This window comes from Ambystoma mexicanum, chromosome 2q (genome assembly GCF_040938575.1).
Source record: "Ambystoma mexicanum isolate Mex_15411 chromosome 2q, UKY_AmexF1_1, whole genome shotgun sequence".
NCBI lineage: Eukaryota > Metazoa > Chordata > Amphibia > Caudata > Ambystomatidae > Ambystoma > Ambystoma mexicanum.
Genome location: NC_090924.1, coordinates 464,176,351 through 464,202,069, shown reverse-complemented (window position 1 = coordinate 464,202,069; position 25,719 = coordinate 464,176,351). Strand labels below are relative to the sequence as shown.

The 25,719-nt window shown below is 45.8% G+C and overlaps 1 protein-coding gene across 1 annotated transcript in view; it reads left to right on the top strand.

Moving 5' to 3' along the window:
- LOC138569530 (cytochrome P450 3A29-like) overlaps positions 1-25,719 on the top strand; it is a 334,912-nt gene that overhangs the window by 66,191 nt on the left and 243,002 nt on the right. The window contains exon 2 of the mRNA XM_069647585.1: positions 20,840-20,933. Coding sequence (XP_069503686.1) covers positions 20,840-20,933 — 94 coding nt within the window. The remainder of the gene's footprint in view (positions 1-20,839; positions 20,934-25,719) is intronic.

Here is a 25,719-nt window from a genome sequence, read left to right as displayed (position 1 = left end):
TCATCTCACTCCTGTATCAAGGGCTATTGGCGCCCCGGGAGGGAACGATGGGGAGCCTCTGAAGGAGATGGGAAAAAGACCTGGGCAGCGCCATAGGGGACGACCTCTGGGGGAGACTGCACCAGGGCTTTCAAAACGTCGATCTCCTGCCAGTATAAAACCCATGCCATCACACTCCTCCACAGGTGGCAATACGACCTGACCACCCTCTCAAAGATGTTCCCAGATGTTGTCCCAGTGTGTTGGCACGGATGTGGGGGTAAGGCTGACTACTGGCATATGTGGTGGTCATGCCAAAAGGTCCAAATGTATTGGTCAGAGGTGCTTAGTTGGATCAGGGAGGGGGGAGGGGGATTACCCACTAGACGCCATCTTGGTGATTTTTGGTTTACAACAAAGGGATGAGTGCTGGGAAAAATTACCAAACCTAGCTCACTTTCTGTTGCTGGCAGCTAGTGCGGCGCATGCCAGAACTTGGAAAAGAGGGGCCTCCCTACAAAAAGGGAATGGGTGGCAGTGGCCAAGGACATCTTCTTTATGGAGAGACTGACGGCGGCAATATACGGCTCAAGTGCACAGATAGAAATGGCCTGGCTGCAATTCATAGAGGTGTTTGCCAACACAGAGGACGGGTCCAGATGAATATTGGATCTCGCCACCCGGCCCGAAATTACCCCTTGCGCAAAACACATGGTAAATGACTCAGGAGGGTCAACTATACATTGACCGCCACAGGCCCGGAGGACACTGCCCGAAGAGGTGTATCATGTCAAACGAACTTTGAACCTTGAGGAAAGGGTGGGGGGAGGGGTGTTGGGGGAGGGGAGAAAAGCACCTAAGTCTTGTGTTGGCTTAATGTTGTGAAGTTGTTGTGGGCCTGCGCCCAACCCACAGTACATGCATAAGCTCTTTTGTTGTTTTGAAAAACCAATAAAAACTGATTTAAAAAAAAACACAAAATGCTTGCGTGGGCCAGTTTTTTGGGTCAAAGTGGGCCTGTTTATTGGCCAATGTGGGCCAGTTTGATGAGTTACTTCACTATGCGGTTAGTAGTTTTAACTAGTGTTGCTGAATAAGTATTCTTTTAAAAGCACAATTTGCATCACATTTTATTAAAAAACTCCCTCTTGGGTACTACTCAAAACAGTGTCACAAAAGGAATGAATTCCCATTTTCCACTATGGGCCACTTTTTCATTGGTGCCCGAGACAACCTTATACCCCAGTTCGACCCTGGTTGCTGCTGCATGTGTAGAGTGAAATCCACCCCCCCCCAGGCCCATACTCCCTCGGATTCCAGTGTTGTTTACCACCACTGGCATTGCCCCCTTTTTAGGGGGGGTAGGAGGTGGGCTTGGGGGGGGACTGGCCCCCTGGCCCCTCTGCTAGAGCCGGGCCTGAAAGAAAGTCCCCTGGCTCCCCCACAAAGTTCTATTACCCTGAGGATCTCAAGAAAAATATAGGACATTGGGTATTCTGTCCAGGATACACAGAGTTCTGCTAATGACTTGGAGTGTGGATGAACACATAAAGAATGCAGGACAGTTAAGGGGGGTGATGAAGATATGGATCCCACAGAAGCCACATTATGAAGAGATGATTGAGGAGGTGGCCGAGGACGCGACAAGAGGGCGGAATGTAGAAGAGCAGATGATGTCATCTCTAGTGCCCGCCCCCTCACCTCCGTTATACTGGAAGCAAAGCAGGAAGACTATGCATGGCACCAGGTATCATCCCAATACCACACCGAAGATATGATGAGACTTTATGCACTCAATCACCGTATCGAATGTACCCTCACACTGATGTGTTTGAAGGATGTCGGCATACACCATTGGACATGGAAGAGCTGCAAGCGCGAACCAATGAGAGTAAAGTGCGTCATAAAGGGAAGACACGATGACGCACAGAAATTATATAAGAGTACTTAAAGAAACCAGGTGTAATCCAAGTAACAAAGTAATCAAGTATAAAGAGATGGAGAAATCCTCTATTCCGAGAAGACGAGTGAGATGAAGCTCAATCAATGTATATATGCAGAAACGCAAGGTAGATGAGTAACATAGAAGCTTGCTGCAGTAGAAACTATAACATGAGTAAAGTGGCCATGATGAGAAGATGGATGTCGGATCGTGTCAAAACTACCTCAGAAACCAACCAGAGCCGCAGATCTGAAACGCTGCAGAAAACAACTTCATGCGAGGAACCAAGAATATCTGTATCTCTGAGACTAAGGATGACACTGTAAAACATCATTGGAAAGTGCAAAGGGAGTTAACCAGGATAAGTTAAGAACAAAGGGCACATTTCTCTTAGATTAAGCAGAAGCGAAAACATCAGCAAGTGCCAAGTATTGGACAATCAAGGGTGCAGAAAGCACATGTAAGACGGAGAAACCAATTCTCCAGAGGCCAAGAGGTGTAATACCAACCAGCATAATTAAATTGAAATAGCAGTACATAACAGGTTAAAATGGACACATGTGTGGTCTATTGACACGTGGTGCAAGACTCGAAAACAAGTCTATTAATTAAGCCTCGGATGAAGATAGTGTTGTACCCTTACTCCCATAAAAATCTCAGAGAATAAAACCGCAAGGTCCACTACAAAGGAGAAACCGTGGCTCATGGTCTGGTGAGAGATGGTAGGCTAATTGACCAATGTGGGCAGTGGTCTTATGTTGTTCCCTGAACCTGTATTTCATTCTGTTCACGTTCTGCTAGCGAGCCGAATGTCCAAGGTTGAGAAAGTATGCCAGCCAATCATGAGTGGCTATGGAGCGGCATGCTACACAATGTTGCAGAAGCCAATCCGCTGTTATTGTTTTTTCATAATCAGTATTATACGTATTTGGAGGTAGTTTGAGGTGTGTCTACCAGATAAGGGGCAGCCAATAATGTACTAACACTTATACATAATATAGGTATATATGTTCCCCTTACCAATCCCTCCTCTCTATAGGTTTTACTATTTGCCACATAGGATGACATCATAGCTGATGTACAGTGAGGTATAAAGCCTTTGTGTAATCAAAACCTAGATGAGTGTGTGAGCTGCGTTTCGTATGGTCACCAGATTTCCCTACTTTTTTGAGCTGACAATAAAGTTGTACTTTCCCATGTTCTTTGAGTCTGTCCGGTTATTTGGGTCCACAGTCATTTACTATGGTAATTCCATTCTGCGCATGGGATACGCGCCAAGGCGCTACTGCACATCATTGTCCTGGGATTCCGTGACACATACCTGGCACACTAAAGACTTCTTACACTACCACCATTGGCTCATAATGTCACACAAGGTGACTTTGGGTGTTTTTATCCAATTCATTTTTTATTTGGAAGTAAATAAAAAGATGTACAGAGAATAAGAAGTTGATGCAGCAGGAAAAAAAACGAGTTGGGTACTCAAGAATTAACAAAAAAATGACAAAATGTAATTTGAAAGATTCCGATCGTCCTAATATTGCAGAGTATAACAATGTGTTTCAGCATCTTGTAAGGTTATCTGAAATGTCAATGGCATGTCTGAGTAAGAGGCAAAGGGGTAAGTGAACAGAGAACTCAAGCTGCAAACTAGGAGCCAGCTGGGATGGCAGCACTGCGGTCTGGGCAGGATGGTGGTGCTTCGAGCTACCGGCCCCCCCAAACCCACCCCACAGTAGTGATGCTGCTCTGAATCAGCAAGGAGCTCGCTCGGGGGAGGCATTGAAGCAGCCGGTCAACAGGCATTTGCATTAAAAGGTTATTAACAAATCCGCCAGTGGGCATTAGAAGAAAAACCTATAATGAAACCTAACATGCCAGTTCATCATTCTTCCATCTGAAGCCTAAAGCACATCAGATTATCCGGAACAGCTGTTCAGGGAATGATGTTCGTTTGCACACATTGACTAATTTGGGAGGTACAGTTCATGGTGCCTAGCTTTTCGCAGCATGCATTGGTCTCCTTTGGATGCCAACACACCATACGCTGTCCGGTACTTGTTGGCAAGATCTTTCTTTGGTCTGCTATTGTGTGCCTGCCAGTATCCAATTTGGCACATGGGATTTCTTTAGAAAACAATATAAAGCCTGCTGTCAGTATGGTAAACAAAAGCACCAGCCCGGATAGCCAAAAGCCCGAGTGAAGGTTGAAGAGCAGCTCGCTTGAAGTCAACATGATCCAGATTATTAGTGGATCTGACATCAATTAAGGCTAATTGGGCCAACTCCTACGGAAGTGTACCGGTGGATGTTGCCAATTTGCCACACTTGGGAAATAAGCCACTGGCCCATGTATCTATGCAAATGAAACTAACAAGTCCCATGCGGACGCTTTCTGCTAAAAAATCAAGCGAGTGGGTCGGGATATCCGCTAAATTATTCCGTGAGTTCTGAGCATACTTGCTGATTCTTTTGAGACAAAGGCTGTTCTTGCTATTCGATAGGTAAAAAACTCTTTGCACATTTAGAAATATTTGTTAGAGTGGATATTGTTTTAGGCCTCCCCTCTCCTAGAACTCCCATTTCTTGGATTTTGGAATGATTGCCTACAGTGCTGGGTTTAACTGTTTTAAGAAGATGTGGGTATACAGAGCACTGATTGTTGCGAAAAACAATATTAAGATTATGGAAAAATATAGCAAAATCCTCCCATGAAGATTGGGGGAATGGTTTGAATTTACTGGAACGGGTTTCTTATGAAATCCAAAATGGATGACTGGAAGAATATGGGATACATTTCATGACCTGTATGGATAAAACGTGTATTGTTCAATAGCGTTTATGGATATTATACCAGTTCTTTTCGTCTTTCTTCCTCTCTCAATGTAGTATGCTCAATTGATACTTGACGTTTTGTTGTTAAAAATGAAATACATGTTTACCAAAAAAAAGGGAGCTGCTGATCTCTTATAAGCAATGAAAGTTCTCTAGCACTTCCTACTCTGGGCACTTACACCTGCTGCTCACTCATGAGCACGGGCACTCCAGCACTTACCCCCCTTCTCTCTCTGCACTTGCACACTTTGAATGCTCACAAGGCCTAGTAGGTTCGTCTTTATCTTCCATTGTATCAATTGTTTTTCTATCCCATGTTCCCTCCCTGTTGCCCTGTGGGCTCTTTGAAACAATATTTACCTGTTGTATAAGTGCCTAACAAATGCACAATAAATAAATGCATTGTGCATGGTATGCATTGTGCAATTGTTTCCCAATGCTACTTTATCTCCTTCCCACATTTGCTTTCCCATGTACGCCATCCATTTAAATTGTCAGTGACCTGCCTTGGGTCCATGGACACACATAATGTACCTGCCTCACCTATGTAGGAATTGGGAGAGTGGAGTTTGTGCTGTTGAACCGCCAGAACCAGGCTTCAGTCAACCAATTTGGAAGTCATGATACTTGCATATAGATGGCCTCTACCACATCCTGCTTTCCTCCACGTCTGGGTGTGGCAGCGGGCTAGTGCAAGGCAAGGAGACAGGAAAAGGAACACAGCAGGAGGGAAGGATGAAAGAAAGTTCAGAAATGCATAGGACTTAAAGAAGATGTTCATACATTTCTTTGTCTTTAAGAGTAGGGTCATTGAGCGCTAACTTTATAACCTTTTGATAGAGGCTGATCATATATGTCATGTCACTTTTGTCTATCTGTGAGCCCTGATGCCTGTGGGCTATGGCACGTTATAAATCAAAAATTAAAAAATAATTTCCAGACCTACTGTTATGCCCCTCACACAGCTTCCGTCTCGCATGCCTGCCTCTGGCGGCCAGGCGGCCACTTTATCGTCAAGCACTTATGTTTTCTCCAGACGTTTGACTACTGCCTCATTGACTCTGCAGCAGGCTTTCAAGTGCACTGTGCACTTCTGTTAATTTCCCGCATTGCATGCACTGATCACATACACAAAGTATTTTCTGCTCCCCCGCCCCACAAGTGAAGTGAGCAATTCACCTTGAGGTGTTACTTAGGGGTGTTGCTAGGTCTGGAAAAGATCTGGGGTATACGCTAATGTCTGGACTGCCGGGACTCTGGGTTCGCTAGCCTTTTCGTTGTAGCCCCTGAGCTTCTATCCAGGGCTACAATCAAAAGACCCGGGGCTATAGGCCCCGCAGCCACCCCCTAGTAACGCCTCTGGTGTTACTGTTTGCTGCCATTCATTGCTACTCGTGTTCTGCTGCTCGTGGTGGTGCAAGCTGACTTTTCTTTGCACATCATAACTGCCACCTCTTGAAAGATGGCTCCTCCACGACTGTATCCAAACCAAAAGGTGATAGGTTTAGAATTAATCTTAACCATGGGCACAGCTCTTGGCAACCCTTCAGACCATCATTCTTTGCCTGCAAAACCACTACAGAAGGGGAAGCACCATGTGAAAATCAGACATGCTCCCACCCCCAAAAGCCCGAACTGCTGCTTGGGTGTCGTCAGTGAGGAGTAGGTTAGGTCTCTAGGCCCAGCAGGCTCGGGACCCACGTCTAGGCATATGTTATGTTATGTTACGTTAAAACTTTTCACACCTGTGAGGGTGTAGCGCAACCAACAACCAAAGGCAACCTGAAGCTGAAATTGAGGATCACAAGAAGAGAAAAAAAGGAAAGACCTACAGCAATAAAGTTTTAAAAGCCTTCCTGAACTGCAGAAGCGTATATACCATCCTCAGAGTAGCCGGAAGAGTATTCCAAGGAGCGGCAGCTCTGACTGAGAGTTCTGGCACGATGGACCCTAGGGACAGCCAAAAGAAAATGGCCCCCAGATCGCAGTGCGCGGGCAGGAGTATACGGCTGACATTTTTGCTGCAGGTACTTTGGGCCGACACCATAGAACGCCCTATGCACCAAGCATAGAGACTTAAAATGAACATGCATAGCCACCGGCAGCCAATAGAGAGATCTCAAACTGCAGAGATATGTCCCCGATAGAGGGCGCCAGTGGCAAGGTGGGTGGCCGAATTCTGGAGATCCTGCAGGCGCTGTATTAGGTAGTCGGGTTAAGACAGATGAAGAGAATTGCAGTAGTCCATCTTGCTCGGGACTAAAGCAGAGACCACTGGAGCACGCAGATGGACAGGAATACATTGAAGAACCTTCCTAAGAAATTTCAATTGAAAGGGGCCCTCTTGGCAGACTGCACCAACCTGAGGGGCCACGGGCAGAGAAGCAGAAAGTTTAACATCTAGGTTCTTGACTACTGAAACAGTAGCAGGGAAGGGGCCGAAAACAGAAGTCCAGGAAGAAGAAACAGATGAAGAACCCACAACCAAACCTCAGTCTGGTCTCCGTTTAGTTTAAGCCAATTTTCGGCCATCCAGCAGCCCACGGCCATTAAGCAGTCTCGCAGGTTAGTGGCATGGGCAGGATAAAGAAGATCCAGCCTTACCGGATCTGTGTATCGTCAGCGTACGAGTAGCATCTAAAGCCGCGGGCGCGGATGAGAGCGATCAGAGACTGAATGTAAATATTAAATAGAGTGGGGGACAGGGCAGAGCCCTGTGGAACACCACACATCAGAGTCAAGATTTCAGAAAGAAAAGGTTGGAGCAAAAGATGCTGAGAGCGATCAGACAAAGAATGAAAACAGGCAACGGCTGGGCCTGCCATGCCTGGGGCGGCTAAACGACTGATCAGGATGGAGTGATCAATGGTATACCACCGACGATTGTGACCAAAGCCTCTCTCTTTCATGCATCTGACCCAACCCTTGCCCTACAGATGCCTCACCATTTTGACATCACTGACTCCAGTAACCTGGGCCCTCGATGTGTAACCTGGATGAGCAATGTGATTGTTACCATGGCAGCCATGGGTCTGCAAGATGACCAGCACATGAGCGGGTTACTGGCGCATTGTGTGCGTCCAATTCTTCATGATATCACCTTTGCAATGCCAGAAGACAAGTCTAGCATATAGTATGAAATCAAGCCTGGGTGACGAATTTGGATTACAAAGGATGACGCATTTGGATTACAAACATCACATCTTTCACACCACAACTCAGGAAAAGGTTGAAACAGTAGACAACTTCATCGTGTGCCTTACGTCTAGCATCGAATACTGTAACTTTAATCTGTACCCAAAGGTGGAAGCACTCAAGCCACAATGTATTGCCAATGCGAATCTTCATTAGTTCGTAGAACTCTCAAAACAAAAACCATGAATACATGTTGAGATCCTGACTATGTCTTGGAATGCCAGGTGGAAGTGATGAGTCCTGCCAATGCAAACCCTGATATGACAGGGTGACCCCCCATATGCACGTGCTTTAGGATGGGCACGCTTGGGGTTGCAGAATTCACAAAAACATGGCCGAATGCAAGCCTGGCTACCTGTACCATGTGTGGATTCTGCAAGGAAACTGTGATCCATTTCGTGTTTGTGTGCCCAAGGTTAAGCAGGTTGAGAGATTGCTATTTAAAACCAATACTGCGAGACGTAGGTATTCTAACCGTGGCTCAATCCGTGGCAGTTTGTCAAAGCACTAGTAACACTATGCAAAGTATATCCATCAGGCATGTATATCAAGATTCATGATACTGTTCATATCACTGCGAGGTATATCCATCGTGCATGCATATGAGGATCGCAGTATTTAACAGCTTGGCAAGCCTCACTACCTCATAAATGAGTGCTTTTTGCACTAGAAGTCTGAGTATTTATTTTAGCTTGCTGTGTATGCTAAATCCCGGGTAAGATTAGGTTTGTTTAGTGGCCCTGAATAGACTTAGCTCAAGTTCTTATTCTTTTAACAACTGTTTTTATCTTATGTCTGTGTTTAAAAAATATATATTCTTTTATGAATTGTGATGTTATCAATTTTACAAAGCTGAACATTATTTGGTCATTCTTTTAAATCGAATGGTTGATGCGTTCAATACATTTATTTGAATTGTATTGTTATCTGTCTTTTATGGCTTGCTGCCGAATAAAGGTATTGACTGACTGTAATGACAATTCAGTGACTCATCAAAAAAAGGTGACTAGGAAAACGAGCTTCCAATGTAGTTATGAGTATCACTGTGGCAGGGAGAGTCACATTTGGGCTTTCTGTCTTGCCTCCAGAAACTAGTGCGCATCTGCAGCTGAGAAGACCGGCACAGTAGATGGGAGGCTATCCAGGACTGGATGAACTCATAAGTGGAGCTGAGAGTAGATGTCCTGTGCATAGTTGCCTGTCAGGGGTAAGGGGATTTGTGTATCGTCGGCGTAGTCAGTGTAGGTGCTTCCAAGGGTATCCAGGTAGTCGAAAAGGGGTTTTGTGTAGATATTGGAGAGGGTGAAGGAAATGCAGGATTGTTCTGTGGGATAGGCTAGAGGCAACCCATTTGGTTGCTTCAGGTGAGAAGTTGGCAGCCGTAGACAGATTATGACATAGGATTTTGTTGTTGATGAGGTCAAAGGGCGCACATAGATCTAGTAAGAGGAAGAGGGCTAGCTTGCCGGCCTCTCTGGTGTCATCTAGTTGGTTTCTTGGGTCAAGTAATGTTGATTCAGTACCATGACCAGGGCAGAAACCTGACTGGCGTGTGCCACGGATATGATGGTGTTTTTAAGTAGTTTTTTTTTGTTTGTTTGTTTGCTTATTTATTTCGAATGCGCACCAGACCCAAAGGTAACGGGGCGCAGAAGTAAGAAAATGCAAAGCTTACATAGTTACAAATATGGTTGCATTGGGACAGATATAGTTACAGGTGGGGTCACAGTAAAGACATATATACAAATGTACAAGTTGTAGCAAGTCATTACCTGCTTAGCAGGTCATTACCTGCTAAGGGAAAAATAGACACAGGAGCAAATGTTACAGTATAATGGGGTGACGGCTGGGCAGCCAGGTGAATATAGTACAGCAGGCCAAATTAGTGGTCGGTAGAGTTGAGCAATTTTATATAATTATATCTAAAGTGTACGTATGGTTGATCTACTCTGAGCCCATGTGGCAGGGAGTTCCAAAGTTGGATGCCTTCACAGGAAAGCTATTTCCACCAATCTTGGTAAGTTTGTATCTCGGAACCACAAGGCAGTTTGCGTTGCCAGCTCTCGTGGGTCTGATGGACGTTCTTCTATTTAGTCTGTCCATGAGGTAGCTAGGGGCCGCATTGTTTAGTGCTTTATGGGTCAGAGAGACCCTTTTTAGAAGAATTTAGCAATGAGTAGATAGCCATTTATGTTGGCGTCTGATGGAAGAGATATGGTCTCTTTTGTTCATATCTAGTGTGGCTCTTAAGGCATTATTTTGGAGTGTTTGTAGCCTCTGGATAGTGGCTTCATTAGCACTACTGTATAGAGCGTTACAGTAATCTAGCCTAGAGAGTATTAGTGCTCTGGCCAAGTTCATACAGCTAACATTTGAGAGAAATAGTTTGCCTGCCCTAATCAGCTTACAGGTGTACGCCGTGGTTGAGGCTAGGGATTTCACTTGTTTGTCAAAGGACTTAGTCGAATCGAGGTAAAAGCCAAGGGTTTTCACCTCCTTAGCTACCCTGATGATATTTCCATCGATGGTGAATGAGGAGTATTCATGGCCTAGTTTATTGAGGTTGAGGTGGGTACCCAAGATGATTAGCTCTGTCTTGTCATCATTCAGGCATAGACCGTGTGTGGCCATCCATGCCTGGATGATGAGATACACTCTATTCACCAACGCTAGATCATTCCCATAATCCCCAGAAAGTGGGAGGAGAATCTGAGCATTATCTGCATAGTTATTGTAGGTGATACCCAGAAGGTCCAGATCATCGAACAATGGCTTGGTGAATATATTGTATAGCGTGGGGGAGACACAAGAGCCCTGGGGTACACCACATGTGATTGGTGCAGGGTCTGCTGCTGCCGATGGGGAGAAAACCCTCATGGTTCTATCACTCAAGAATGATTCTATCCATCTGATAGCCTCTGCTGAAAAGTGGGCTGCTGAGTCCAGGTGCCTACATAGAACCTTGTGGTCCACTAGGTCGAATGCAGCTGAGAGGTCTAACAGTAGGAGGAGGGTTGTTTTACCTTTATCTCTTAATTCGTCGACCTGTGTTGTCAGTTCAATGAGGGCAGTTTCCGTCCCATGTAGTGGGCGAAAGCCAGATTGTCTTACTCCCAAGAGTTTATGTGATTAGAGATATTTTTTAATCTGGGTGTATGCGACTTTGTCAAGTATTTTGAGTAAGAAAGGTACCGTCGTGATAGGATGGTAGTTAGTGGAAATAAGAGGGTCTAACATTTTCTTTTTTAGGAGAGGGAGTACCCAAGATTGTTTCAAGTTAGTGGGGATAGTACCAGATGAGAAGGAAGCATTAATCAGTTTAGATATAAAAGGTGCAAGGTCTCTCGCCGCATATTTTATAATCTGAGCTGGGCAAAGTTCACCTTTACAATTGGATGGTTTGAGAGATAGGATGACCTTTTCTACCTCTAGTATGGAGGTTTTGGTAAAGTGGAATCTGGCACTCTGGTTTTACTAGAAGCGAGGGAGTTGTTTGATGAGGTGGTAACTGCAACATATCTTTTATTTGTTTTATTTTATTTTGGAGAGTAGTGATTTTATTGGATAGTGCGTACTGAATATTTGAACACCAAGACGTATTTTTAATACAAGTGTCTGGTGTAGCTATCGTGGACTCTAATTCTTTTAGTATGGTGAATAATTCCTTCATACTAGAATTGGCATTGGCAATGCATTTGTTGTAGGAATTTTGTTTTGCCTGGCAGATTTCATTTTTGTATTGCAGAGAGAATTTGGTTAGCTTGGATTTATTATCATTGCAGGGGCACAATCTCCAAGTGTTTTCACATTTCCTTTTTAGGTGACGTAAGTCCTTTAGCTGGGGGGTGAACCACTTCTTTAGATGAGCTTTTGGTTTGTTAGGTCTAAGTTTGAGTGGGGCAATTTTGTTGAGTGTGGTAAGCATTATTTTGTTGTATTTGTGGACCAATGTACCAGGGTCTAAATTATCAGCCAGTGAATTTAAGGTGGGAAGAATAACCGGTATCACTTTGTCCACTGTCATTTTTTTTTGTTCCTTGTTGGGCAGGGTGGGGCCGTATGTATGGCCATCGGGGGTGGTCTGGTGGTTGATAATGTGAAAGACACAAGGGAACGGTCTGTCCACAGTTGTGGCATGATAGAGGTGATCGTGGCATTGCAATTATAGTCAACTACCCAGTCTAAGGTTCTCCCTTTGTTATGGGTGAGTTTTTTGATTTTTTGTGACAGGCCTAGTTCTGTGAGGATATTGCTTATTTTAATCGCGTGCTTGTCCGCTGGTTCATTGAATCCTAGGTTGAAGTCACCTAGTAGTAGTAATTGGGTAGTCAAGTTGAGGTTGTTAGATAGTAAACTGTAGATATCCTCCTCAAAAGTCCCAAGTGGGCCAGGCAGTCTATAGATTGGATGGATAGTAAGTGACCGGGAATTCGTTAGAGGGAGTTTTGCAGTAAGGACTTCACAGGATTGCATAATTTGTGGAGAGGCTAGTCTCAGTGAGAGGCTCGATCCAGATATCATAGCGATGCCTCCACCTCGTGTTTCATCTCTATCTTGTCTGGTTATCGTATAGCCTTCTGGGATGGCTACCATAGGCGAGGGTCCTGCAGCATCGTGTAGCCAGGTTTCCGTTATAGCAAGGACGTCCAAGTTACCTTTCAATATTAGGTCAGAAATGTCTGTAGCATGAGCGACGAGAGATCTGGCGTTTAGGAGTGCTCCTTTCAGGAGGGGTGCCTCAGTTTTAGCAGTGGCATGGATAGGAGTAAGTGAATTAATGTCAGCTGACTTTAGTATCTGTGCCTTTTTTTGCTGATTAGTGTTGGCACGAGAAGAAGGTGAGGAAGTCGCCTGGTTAGACTTATTAGGCTTCTCACTACTAGATAGGTTAGTTTTCTTATTTATCGGTGGAACTGATCTCATGAGTGGTTTGTGTAGTTTGGTAAGTCTGGCTCGGAGTTTGAGATTTCTGTCATTAGAAGTGCTTGGGTGAGTTGCATAAGATCCTGAGCCTGTTACAATAGGGTAATTGGGTAGGACAGTACTAAAGTTGTTAACTGCCATTTTGGTCAAGATACATGGGACTTGTGCAACCACAGATGGTGGGGGCATCCAGTCGCAGTATTCTGAGATGTAGGTTGTAAGGAGTATAGTGGCAATGGCTATGCTGTAATTAATGTGTAGGTTTAGTATGTTAGCAGATGGTAGGCTGGGTCTTAGTGAACCTATGTGGCAGATGAAAGCCCTGAGCAGATTCAGAATGTCAAGTGCGCACGATGAGCAAACTCTGGTATGGGCAATGTAGCAATCAGGTTTCAATTAAGAACAGTGCACCAATTCAAATGCCATGGGCGGTGTGAACACAATCAATCAGGATACAGGTAGGAGCAATGCAGCAATTCGAGTGACAAGGGCAGTGTGAACACAATCAAGATGCAGGTAAGAACAGTGCACCAATTCAAATAACACGGGCAGTATGAACACAATAATTTAGGATACAGATAGGAGTAATGCAGCAATTCGAGTGGCATGGGCAGTGTGAACACAATCAAGATGCCGGTAGGAGCAATGCAGCAATTTGAGTGACATGGGCAGTGTGAACACAATCAAGATGCAGGTAAGAGCAATGCAGCAATTCGAGTTACATGGGCAGTGTGAACACAATCAAGATGCAGGTAAGAACAATGCCCCAATTCGAATGACATGGGTATTGTGAGTACACATGGGGAGCAGGTACGAGCAATACACCAGTTTAAATAGTACGGGCAATGTAAATACATCAGGTTGTGAATAGGAACAATGCACCCATATAGATGGCACAGGCAATATATGCACAATCACGTGGGAGGAGGCGCAGTGACTGAATCGGAGGGCAGTATGATTCGAACTAGTAGCCCACGCAGTATGGACGAATTGAGAGGCAAGTGAGAGCAATTAGTTAGCAGCAAGAGGCAGTTGGGCCCTGGATGCGGGATAATATGCAGGGTTGCACTGTAGGCAAGTTCAGATACACAAGGGTGTTAATCATTGTGCTGACTTGCATATCGCTGATCGGCCAGCAGTAGCGTCATTTGTTATGGAATTGCGACGTAATGTAAGGTACAGTGGAGGGGTGGGGGCAGATTGCTTAAAGTTGCGCAAACAGCGTGCAAGCAGAAATACAGCGGCAAAATCTCTTTACAGTAAGGTACATTCAGACTTGTAAAGTACACACTTAACAACTGGTAGGAGGCGGCAAATGGCAATCATTGCAGTGTGACGTGGCGAGATGGCATAAAGTTCATGAGGCAATGGGAGACGTAGTGGCAGGGATTTAGTTAGCACCTTAAACTTAAAAGTCTTAGAGTAGGTGAACAAGTTTGTCAGTGAGATGATGGAAATGTACAGTGGGAGTTAACACATAGCCACTTAGGCACCGTGTTGGAGAACAGTACAGGCTAAAGAAATTACCTTTGTTACATGGATGGAGATGGCGAGGGCAGCCTGGGCAGGGGGTCTGGCTAACGGTGTTTACGGCTTGGACAGGCTCGGGACAGGTCTCAGCCTTGTTTCCCTGGGCCTTGCTGACGTGGGCCGGCTTCCGCCTGCCGGCTCATGGGATAGGGGGATAAGAGTAGGCAGGAGACCAATCGGTGCCCAGCAATGCAGACTGGGCCTGGTTAGGCAACTGTAACCAGGACAAAAAAATGGGTGGCCATCTTGGAAGGTGGTGCCTTCCTCATGGCAGGCATGGCAGGCAATGCAGGCACAGAGAGCAATACCAAGTACACTCCGACCGGAGCCTGGTCAGTAGAATCTGGATTTTGGATCTGGAGGTGGGTTGCTTGGTCAATTATCTTTAAGATGAAGGGTGGTGAAGTGTAGTTTGTTAGTATCTGAGATTTTAACCATTCAGCCGCTGAAGTTTGTTTTCTGGATCACAGGGCTTGTAGATTGGGGGTAAACCAAGAGTTTTTGCGTGAGGCTGGATTGGGTTTTCTCTGAATTAAAGGGGCATGTGAATGTATTACTTTGGTGATAGTGTTGTTATAATAGTCAACAAGAGTAGTGGGGTTCATTGATAGGGTAGGCTTGAGATCAGCGAGTAGGGGGAGAAGGCGTTCTTTGGTGAGGTTTTCAGAGATGAGGGTTAATGTGGGGGGCATGGTTGTGGTGATGCGGATGCTGTGTTTAGTAGTAGGAATGCAGAAGGAGATGATGTGGTGATTGGAACAAGGGCAGAGGGTGTTGGACAGAATAGTGGTATTGCCGTTAAGTTCGGCAACCAAGTGCACTGTTCGGTCTTGGATATGAGTGGGTGAGGAAACGGATTGAATGTTGCGTCGTGCATTCAAGGCATTGGTCAAGGCGAGGTTTTTTATGTCGTTGGTCATGAATGTCTGGGGCAGGAGCTGGTATGGATATAGCATTGATTAGGGCACATTTTAGGGATTGGGCGGGTGTTTTAGATGTCCAACTGGCACGATGCCTAAGGGCTGCTGCATGCTTTATAAATGTAAATAAATAAATATGGTAGATGTGGGTAGAGAGATCGCTATGGGACTGGTGTGGTGGCAAGAGGGGTGTTGTGTGGTGGAATAGGGATTGTGGGAGGGGTGTTGGGAGCATGCATCCATGAGCGCAGATGAGTGTTTCCCAGATGAGTATGGCATAGGGTGGGTAGAGGGCGGGTATGCAAGTGGCTATTCAGGTGACTCTGGCATGCCCTAGGCATGGTGTCCGAGAGGTTAATAGTTTGCCATGGTACAGAGTCCGGTAGGTATAGCCGGGTGTAGTGTAGGCAGGAGTAGGGGAGTTATGAGCCGACACCGGCTATACCAGGTGGTAAGGAGTCAGGGGTGGTAGGGACCATAGCAACCTTACTAACCCAATTGCCGCCATTCACTTGATTGAGTATCATGCTTGCCAGAGAGCGCAAGAGCTTGGATGCCATATCAGAGTACGCAGTCTTGATTCCAGTTCTTCCCACCACATTGATTTATGCTTTCCAACAGCTGTGAGGTGATCCAAAGGTTACATGCTTGCCATGGGTAACACCATGGCAACTGATCACTGCCATGCCAACCAATCACAGCCCACTCTTACCATTACACATTAATGGTCACTCCTTAGAGTTCCTAATAGACACTGGGGCCCCTGTTAATTTCACTGGTGAGAAAGAAGACTTGTCACTCAAGCTACCATCTGCTCTTCATCCTTCCTTCAGAGGCATTTACCCTTAGGGTGCACATAGGGGGGCTGCCCTTTTGAGGAGTGGCCTTCCCAACAAAGTCTTTGCCACCAGACTAGATATTTGTGTAATTAACACCAAAATGAACTGTGGTTGTATATTCTGCCTCAAAGCAGCTGTTCAGATGGCCCTCATACATGTCTTGAGGAGCAAACCTGAAACTAGCTGACATGCTGTTTTAGACTTGATTTCTGGATTTAGGCAAATTAAAGAACCAGAATATTAAAGTACATATCAAATGGGTGGCACAGCGCTGTTACAGTATCTCACTAGCCAAAGTTGAGTTGCGCATGTTGTTGGATGACATTATTAGGGATGTTGCTAATTGTCACCATCCCTAAAGGGTTCAGAAAGTCCCACCCGCATCTGCCTACACATGCGCTTATGTAATCAAACCTTCCAGTGGGAAAGACATCTAGCGCCTCGATCAGCGACATGATGCACCTGCAGCAGCCTTTTTGAAACTTGGCCTGAACAAAGGTTATCATCTGTTTGAATTGGAATCCTCTTCCTGATGCACTGCACTTGTATTCCTTTTCTGCTACAAAGCATTACGTTTTGTCGTTCCATCAGGCCCTGACATTTATTTATTTATTTATTGGTCATTTGTTAGGCACTTATGCAATTGGCAACATTGTTTCAAAGCGCCCAGAGAGGAGGAGATACATAAGTGGCCTTATTAAGAGTTTGGTTGGCAATTCAGTGGTAGATCTGCTGAATTACAGCCATACTCGATTATTGTTACCACCACTTGGTCCTGTGAATTTACCATGGGATTACAAATGGTGATATTTTCCCATTTCTGAAGTCCATAGGGCTGCAGGGGGCTTTTTGGCAGATTTACCGTGGAATTAGTGCACGTCGATTTTTGGAGGTAAAGTGGCTTATTTGCTCTCAGCCTGCTGCTGCAGGTAGATCCTCCACTTTACTTCCAAAGATATAATTCGGCAGTGCAGGAAAAACAGCAGTAATAGAATTCCTGCCAAAAAGAGTGGCGGTAACCAAATGACCACCACTGAACTTGTAATGAGGCCCTTATTTGTCCCACCTCCCGCTGCCTTCATTACAGTGCCGATAATTTAGTATTTGGCCAACACAGGAAGCACACGGTGTGACGCTGTTAGCAGAAGCGCAACTGACACTGAATAAGAACAAATGCGAATTCCGGAAACACACGCTGAAACCCGGAAATCCTTTGTAGTTTCTTTTCCAAGGATGGAACGGAGCCAGATCCAGAAGAGGTAAAAGCACTTACTTCAGGAAAAAGCACTAAACATGTGCCATCTTTGCAGTCCTTTCTAGGCATGCAAAGCTATTGCACAACAGACCTACCTTTTATCCATCGGTGCACCTCTGTTTGTTTTTCTTGATTTTATTTAGGTGGCAATGTCCAGATGCTTTCAACTAAATACAACAGTGCATTGCCAGTACAATCTGCTTGGCATATTTTGATCTTGAACTTTGTACTGAAGTGACGATGTACGTCAGCCCAGTAGACCTATCTGCCATCCTAGCTCAATATTGGACAGGCTCCAACTCTCCTCCCAAGATGGTTTCTATGCCAGAAAAAGTGACACAGAAAATCTTTACTTTCAAGTGGAAAAAGTAGACTTAGTGGTCTTGTGAACACTATCACTTGTGGGTATACAGAAAAACATTTGCAATTATCACTGACCATCAAGCTCATAAGGAAGCCTAGGGGAATGCTGATTTCAAGGATGCCTCCAAGGATTGCTAGACGGGGCTGGAATCTACAAGTTTGACATCGTATACAAGCCAGGAAAAGTACCCTGCTGATTATGTGTCAAGGCAGGCGTTGGTGACACGTCATGCAGAATATATAATGCATGTCCAGAGTCATTGGAAGTCACAGAAGTGAGTACAATAACAAACCACAATCCCATTTCGTCATTAACAATCCATTGTCTCCAGTCAAGCAAATGGCATCAGGTGGCTTAAACATTCCCAAATATCATCCAAGATTGTAAGGACTTGATATGTCGTGTAGACCGAAGAGACCTCCGTCCCCAAGTACCACACAGGGAGAAGATATAAACACTCCCTGTGCGATCCTTGAGGCCACATGTGTGAGATGTCCGACTGCTGGTTCCCCGCAGGACAGGTAGCCTCAAGACCGCTGTAAAGAAAACAGTATATCAGCACAAGCAAGAGCAGACTTATGACTTGATTAGAGGAATAGTGTTGAACACCAAGCTTACCTATGTATAGTTGAGGGATTACTAATAACTACACGGGACCTGGAGAATCGTGCGGGGGCCGCATGAGTAGCGCTGTCAGTTGCTGAGAGCAGAGGATCACACAAGCTCCAGAGGGAAGCATCAGTTCACTGAACTGCACGGCCTTTGGTGAAGCAGAATAGCCGTGTGTAGAACGATGAGCGTGGAAGCAGATAAGTACTTGGACGAGGCAAACAAATCCTGAACAATGGAGAGAGAAGTCAGTTGAGAGGTCCGGTGGTCAATAAGCCGTTAACACCAGGTGGAGTTTGTCAAAACCAAAGGATGATCCAAAAGCAATCCGGAGAACGTAGTCCGAGTCGAAGTACCAAAAGTCTTGAACAAAAATTGAGAAAGCCTAACAGGGTCTCAAGAGAACAGCTGTGAAGCAACGAGTGTCTGCCTGAATGTTGCTTTTATCCGGCTACTTCCTTGTCACGTGACCGGACCCGGAATCACGTGAATGGGATGCAATCGTCACATGACACGGAAACGGTCATAACCGCCTGACTCTTCCTGGCCTTGCTCGCCATGGCAGTTGCCAGTGTAGGAATGGATGCCTGCGGCTGCGGGACCGCAAGCGGCCTCTGCCAGAGTTTTTGGATCAGTAACTGGACTGTGGCTGCTGATTCACATGCTGGTCAAACGGCCCCCGTGCTGCACATGCCCTAACATTGGTAGGAGTGTGTATGTATGTGTGGATGGAAGGAGCTACCGGGACCCTAGAGTGAGTGGAGGCATGACGCATGACAAAGATGCACTACCGAATGTCCTACTGATTATGGAGGAACTGTCCATGCCAAAGGAGGACATATTTCTCAAAAGGAACAGAATTGTCAGTCCCTGCACCTTTGCACCACAAGGTCATGCCACTAACGTTTGAAGGTCACTGAAGTGCAATGTGTTTGAAACTAATAGTCGCAAAATGTTTGGTTTATCTGAATAGTTGCTCTGATGGCAACAACCTTGAAGTGTCACATGCGTGCTCATTGTGCCCCACATGAACCATTACATATGACACATTTGCTAGCAGTTACCTGAGCAGAATTGGCTATTGACCAATTCATGTTGGTGCTTATGTTATGCTGGTTCCTGATGAGTTCTCCATATTCCCAGAACTACAGGTGAGCCCAGAAACCTTGACTTCTGTTATTCCTTTTACTTTACTTTTACTTTAATAGATTTATAATGCGCACTCATAGACCCGTAGGCTTCAGGGCGCAGACAGAAAGGCAACACAAAACATAAAGGACTCTGCAGAAAATGCGTGGAGAAAGGGCACGGGAGACCAAGAAATTAATCACCTAGGCAAACAGCAAATTCTTCAACAACATTTTCTCATTTTATGGGATTTCTTGAGTAATGAAAACCGACAATGGACCTTCATTCAGTGGACAAGACTTTAATTTGTTTTCACAATATTCATGTTTTCATCATCACAGAGCGACTCCGTGTCATGTCACCAGTGGATCAATGGCACAGATGCAATTTACCCCACATAGCAGCATGGAGAGTCGCCCTTGAGAAATGATGTTTTAGTGGATGTAAGATCGCAAATCCCACTCCTGCTACTTGAGACTCAAGCTGTCGGGGAGAAGTCCAAAGAACAGAGACAACATGAAGACGTATACCGATAAACATTGCGAAAGCTCAGCTCCCTAATTTTTGGGGTAGTCATGTGATGTTGGTAAAACAACCAGGAACACGCAAGGCCATGCCTTATCATTGACTGTCAATGAAGCAAAAGGCTCTATCATCACTGCACAAAAGGACGGGACAGATATCGCCCAAAATTCATCTTATACTAGAAAGGCAAATGCATTTACTGAGATCACACTGGGAAGATCAACGTATGATATAAGGACTCCTGAGAACCGGGAGCTCTTGGAAGATGATCACAATCCTGTGAACCCAAGGGAAAATGGGATTAATCATGTCCTGGTTGTTCACAAAGGGAGATCCAGCACCCGGCAAGGAGGATTGAAGAAATTGAGTGCATTAATGTTTTCTCCTACGTCTGGGGTAAATGCCATGTCCTGCTCTCCTCCACATTGTTATGTGTGCGTTGGTTAGATAAAAGCGAGGAGGCAGGTACGGAAACATGTCAGGGGCGGGTGCAGGAAAGGAAATTCGGTAATGCGTATCATATGTTATAAAGAAGGCACACCTGTATTTACCCCGTGCCCTTAGTGTTATTCATAGAGGCCTAATGGCTTCTCTAGCAAAAGTATGAAGGTCAGCATTTAGGTACAAAGATAGGTGTGATGGCACACATCTGTTTTTAAATCTGTGAACAAAACGAGCCTTGGCCTTGAATCTTCACACTTTTCCCACGTTCTTTTTTTTTTACCATAGTTTATGAAGTGTTAGCAAGCCACTTTCCATCCTTACTCTAAACACGCAATCTTTTTCTGTCCCCAGGTATGGAAGCTGGACACATGGGTTCTTCAAGAAGCTTGGCGTCCCGGGGCCAAAGCCCCTGCCATTCACTGGGAATTTCCATGAACTAAGGAAGGTAAGCAGAGGGTGTGATTATTTATTTATTTATTTGGATTTGTAGAGCGCACTAACAGTTTTGCTCTTCTCGTCTAGCATGTGTTTCAAATGTTTGTGGAATTCACATATTAGTAAATTCCCAAGCCAAACTATACGATCTAAGATTCCAAGAGGGAAAAGAATGTCTGTTCTCCGCATTTATATGCTGGACCTCCCTCAATCCAGGCAGGTGCAAAGCAATTTGCCAAAGAACAACAAGAAAGCCCTCTTGATTGCTTAGCAGGCAGTCCCCTCTAGTAGCATGTCCAGAGTATCTATTGCAGGGGTAGCCAAGTCCAGTCTTCAAGAACCTCAACTATACTCAGAGGTACCATTAAATATGTCAACATTTTTAAATTGTATCCCCTGCATTGGAATGTATTTTGTGTGGCTGTCCTGTAACCATGGAGTGCATTTGGGTCTTGCAGGCCAGGATTGGAGACCTATGGTGCATTATGTCAAACAGTACAAAAAACAGCTAGAAGCTCATCCAATTTTTTATTTTAAGAAACCGAAACCCACACTGAGGCCAACAGAATACCACAGCAAGTGACACTGTCAAGGAGTGGTAAACACCTCCTTCTCAATAAACCTTATGGTCACTCAATAAACCTTAAGGTCATCTTGGAAGATATTAAGAATAGACCGGATAAATGCGGTGAACAAAGTGAACTTTTTGGGACATTGCGTTTTCCTTTTTAATAGAAACAAGATTTCTGTATCAGGCCCACAGTTATTAGGTATATCCTTGTCTCAGTGGATATGATTACATTTCAATGGAGAGTTTTACACTCCAGAAAGTGGAGGCTCTAATGTTCTGGGAAGAGGGCTACGGATTCGGCTCCTAATTTCATCCATTCTTTCCTTAATTCGTCTGGAGTTTTATTTTTCTTTCTTGGAGTATTTCTGTAACCAATAAAAAGCGTACGCACCTCCTTCAGCTTCCTTTTATGTCTTTCAGGGGGCTTAAATTCGGGTGTCGTAAGCTTCCTTTGGGCGTGCGTGGTGTAGTGCAAAGTACTCTGCTCTGAAGCTTCAGACTTGTAGAATATGTCTTTCTTCTTAATGCGGCGCAAGGCTTGGGTGGGACAGTAAAGTCTCCTAAGGTTTCCCCATTTCCTCACAGGAGGGACAATCCAAGGTTTCTCATGAAGTGAGTTAGGAGAGCTCCTTGGGGCTCTGCAGCGCGCGGAACCGCCATGATGCTCCCTTCTCACTGCACCAGCATTAAGGGGTTACATGTCTTTATACCGAAATATGTTATAAAGAATGAACATATACCGAATATTTTATAACGAAAAATTGGCCCTCATTACAACACCGGCGCTAAACCATGGCGCTATTAGCACCATGGTTGGTGCTGGTGTTGTAACGAGTCCGCCATGGGGAAATGGGGAAATACCGCCCCATTCCAAGGTTGGCGGGGCGGTATTTCCCCATTTCACCATGGCCCTTCCCCATTCCCATTTTTGCCCCATAGGGCTCGATGGGAATGGGGAAGGCGGCAATTACGGTACCGCAAATTGCAGTACCGTAATTGCCTGCGAGGTCCCTTTGCAGGTCCCTACTTTAACAGCTGGTCCAGACCAGCCGTTCAGGTCGGGTCCCGCAAAGGGACCTTGTAGTAAGGCGCTAAGTGGTTAACGGCGCTGCAGCCTTTTACGGCGCCGTTAACCACTTAGCTCCTGGGTTGTAATGAGGCCCATTGTATAGAGAATGCACTTTTTCTTTTTTAGGGGGTGCCCCCAAACTCCCATTTCGCACCGCTAAAAACCCACCCCAACCGTTTCCCCAAAATATTTAACCCTTTACCTCACCCCTAAATGCATTCTCTGTATACATTTTCAATATAGAATATTCAATATATGTTCATTCTTTATAGAATATTCGATATAAAGACTGCATATCCATTAAGGGACCGTGCAAATGGGTAGGGCAGTTAACTTTTCAAAAAGGGTCTCAACCTATCTTCCAGAGTGAACCTCTCCTCCAGATTGGTTTGGGTAATCTCATCTGCGTAGCTCGTCGTTTTGCCGTCAGGCATTCCTTCGAAGTAATTTGCTTAGAAGGAATTAGGCCGAAAAAACACAACAAATGATATAGGGGGTGGGGGCAAGGAGTTAAAAGGGGTGAGGAGGGATTTGGGGTAGGGGGACTAGTATAGGGAAAAGGGGTGTAGAGGGGGGATCCCCCTAAATAAAAAATATAAAAATCTATCGTTTTTTTTCAGCATAATTCCTTCTAAGTAAATCACTTCTAGGGAATTTGTCACTAAAACGACATGAAGCCCTCATCTGCTCACGTTACAGAATTCTACCTAGTTTCACGTTGGACCGAAAACAGTTGCGTCAGGTGGAGATAAATGCAAGCCGTGTTGGCAGGTGGTGCTACAGTGACTTGCATTACCCCCTGAATGTTCATCTGGGTATGGGGTACGACAGAATGGGAAACCCTGTGGGGCGGACTGCTCTATATTGACGTCACTGATCAGTGCAAGCCAACGGCTTCTAACGTTTCAGCATTAGGCAGCTTCTGCACCTTTTGGACCAGAATCTGCACCACGTACGAGTCAGACACTTGTAAAAGTTGCTGATCAGAAAGCATGCGTCTGTGGAACGCTGCAACTCTGGCCAGCGTGCAGGTTTTACATCCAGAACTCGACCGATCTTCTAGATCAGTGATGCCACGGGTGGTCTTCTCTGTTCCGTGAAGGCCTATCCAGCTGATGCTGCATGCCTGCTGCTGACCATGTCCTGCTTGTCCTCTTGTCATTTGTAGATTCCTTATCTCTTAAACAACTGGCCATCATTCATGGGTGCGGGCCAGTCTCCTGCCTCAATGGTCAAGTACTTCTTTTATTTCTGACACTCGCCTTTTTGTTCATCCCTCTGATAAATGCCCTGGTGAAAGGGGCTCATTACTAAATTCACAGGGTAGATATCCTTCTCCCCTTTGTAGATGTGTAACTCACAAAGTGGAGACACTTCTGGCAGTAGCCCTGTCCAGTTTGGATTATTGTAATAGAGTTTCTGAGGCTTGTGGAATCTGCTTAGATCACATGCTGTGCATAGGCCGACATCTAGTGGAAGCTGCGGAGTATTACAGTTTGTTTTTCGAAAGTCGAAAATGGGCGTCGACACAGGCGTGCCAGTAATACTATCCCTAGTGTGACGTCCACTGTACCCAAGATCCCTCACGCGTCTAGGATCCTCAGATTGTTTTTTTCCGCCATACTGGTCGGAAGCATCTTGCGGAGTTCCCTGGCCTTAGCCATACTTTTGCTGTTATTATAATTATAATTCTTATTCATTCCCTTCCCCACCCCAACGTCGACCCTCGACCTCGACGACGGCTGGAGAAGTCATCGACCGTCGACTGCTGCACGACGGATCTGGGCCTCGGAAGGCCGCTGGCCTCGGCCCGGGCCTAGTAGGCCGCTGGCCTCGGCCCTTACAAGTAGGGAGAGTGGGGGGTGGTACATACTCTTCACTCTTGATATATAGTTACATTTTATATATTCCTACACTTAGCAGCCCGCTGCCTTAAGGTGCGTATGGAGGGTACCCCTTTTCAATTCTGCCCCAAGTGCAATCGCAAATACCCTTGGGTCGACAGGCACGCCACGTGCAATCTCTGCTTGCCGAGGGATCACCCCGAAGCGAACTGCAGAGCGTGTAGTAGGTTTAAACCTAAGACACTTAAGGACCGTTCGACAAAGCGTTGGGCCCACCACGCCAGGCAGGAGGCCATGGCAGCGGAGGGCGCCTTCAGCGATGGCAGCGACGCCGTACTTTCGGACGGCGAGGGCATTATGGCGTCGAAAGACAGCCGGCGAGCGCAGGTCCCCGACCTCGGAAGGTCGTCCGGCAGGGCGGCTATGGGGAAGACCCCCGGCGACGCAAGCGCTACACACCTAACACACACTAAACACACTAAGACCAACCGGACCTCGACGACGTCGACTTCCCGGAAAGAGGCACAAAAAGAACGGTCCGACTCGGTGTCCTCTGGGCGCTCTCGATCGAGATCACCTCACGACGCAAGGCAATCATCCACTCTTGCCAAGAGTGCCTCGCTACACACATTAACGGAAGTTCGATCGTCGGGAGACGAAGACGACTTCCACCCCCAGGCCGCGCTCCAAGATACCGAGACCGCGGTTAACACCAGTGAGGCCCCACGCCCGAAGCACACAGATACCTCTCCAGACCCTCGGCGCCAGGCGTCGAAAGTCTCTGGGGCCTCCAAGGGACAGGGAAAACATTTTTCCACGCACGGGGAGGGGGGGAAACAGTGGAAAGCACAGCCTTCCACTCCTGTAAAGCCATCCTCTCACCCTAGGCAGACAAGCAAACACAAGTCTACCCTTGAAAAGTCCCATAAATCATCTCCTACTAAAGTAATACCCTGTCCCAGGGAATGGTCCAGTGAAGACATAGAACATTTTCTTTCATATAACCCTCAAGGGGCCACACCCTCAGGCTCCTCCGATCCTATCCCGCTAAGTAAAAAGCCCCGGTTCGAAAGACCTGAACCCTTCGAGGTTCAGCCTTACTCCACTCCATATTCTACTCCACTCCCCAGTTACCAGGGACAAGTTTCCCTGAAGAGGACCAGGAGTTTGAAATTATGGAAGAACAAACCGGGACAGATTACTATGCAGAGGATGAGGACCTGGAGGAGGGAGAAAATGAGCAGGAAATTTACAGAGTAGATTCCCCAGTACAAAGCGAAGCCCCAGTTACCGACTCTCCAGTTGATAACCA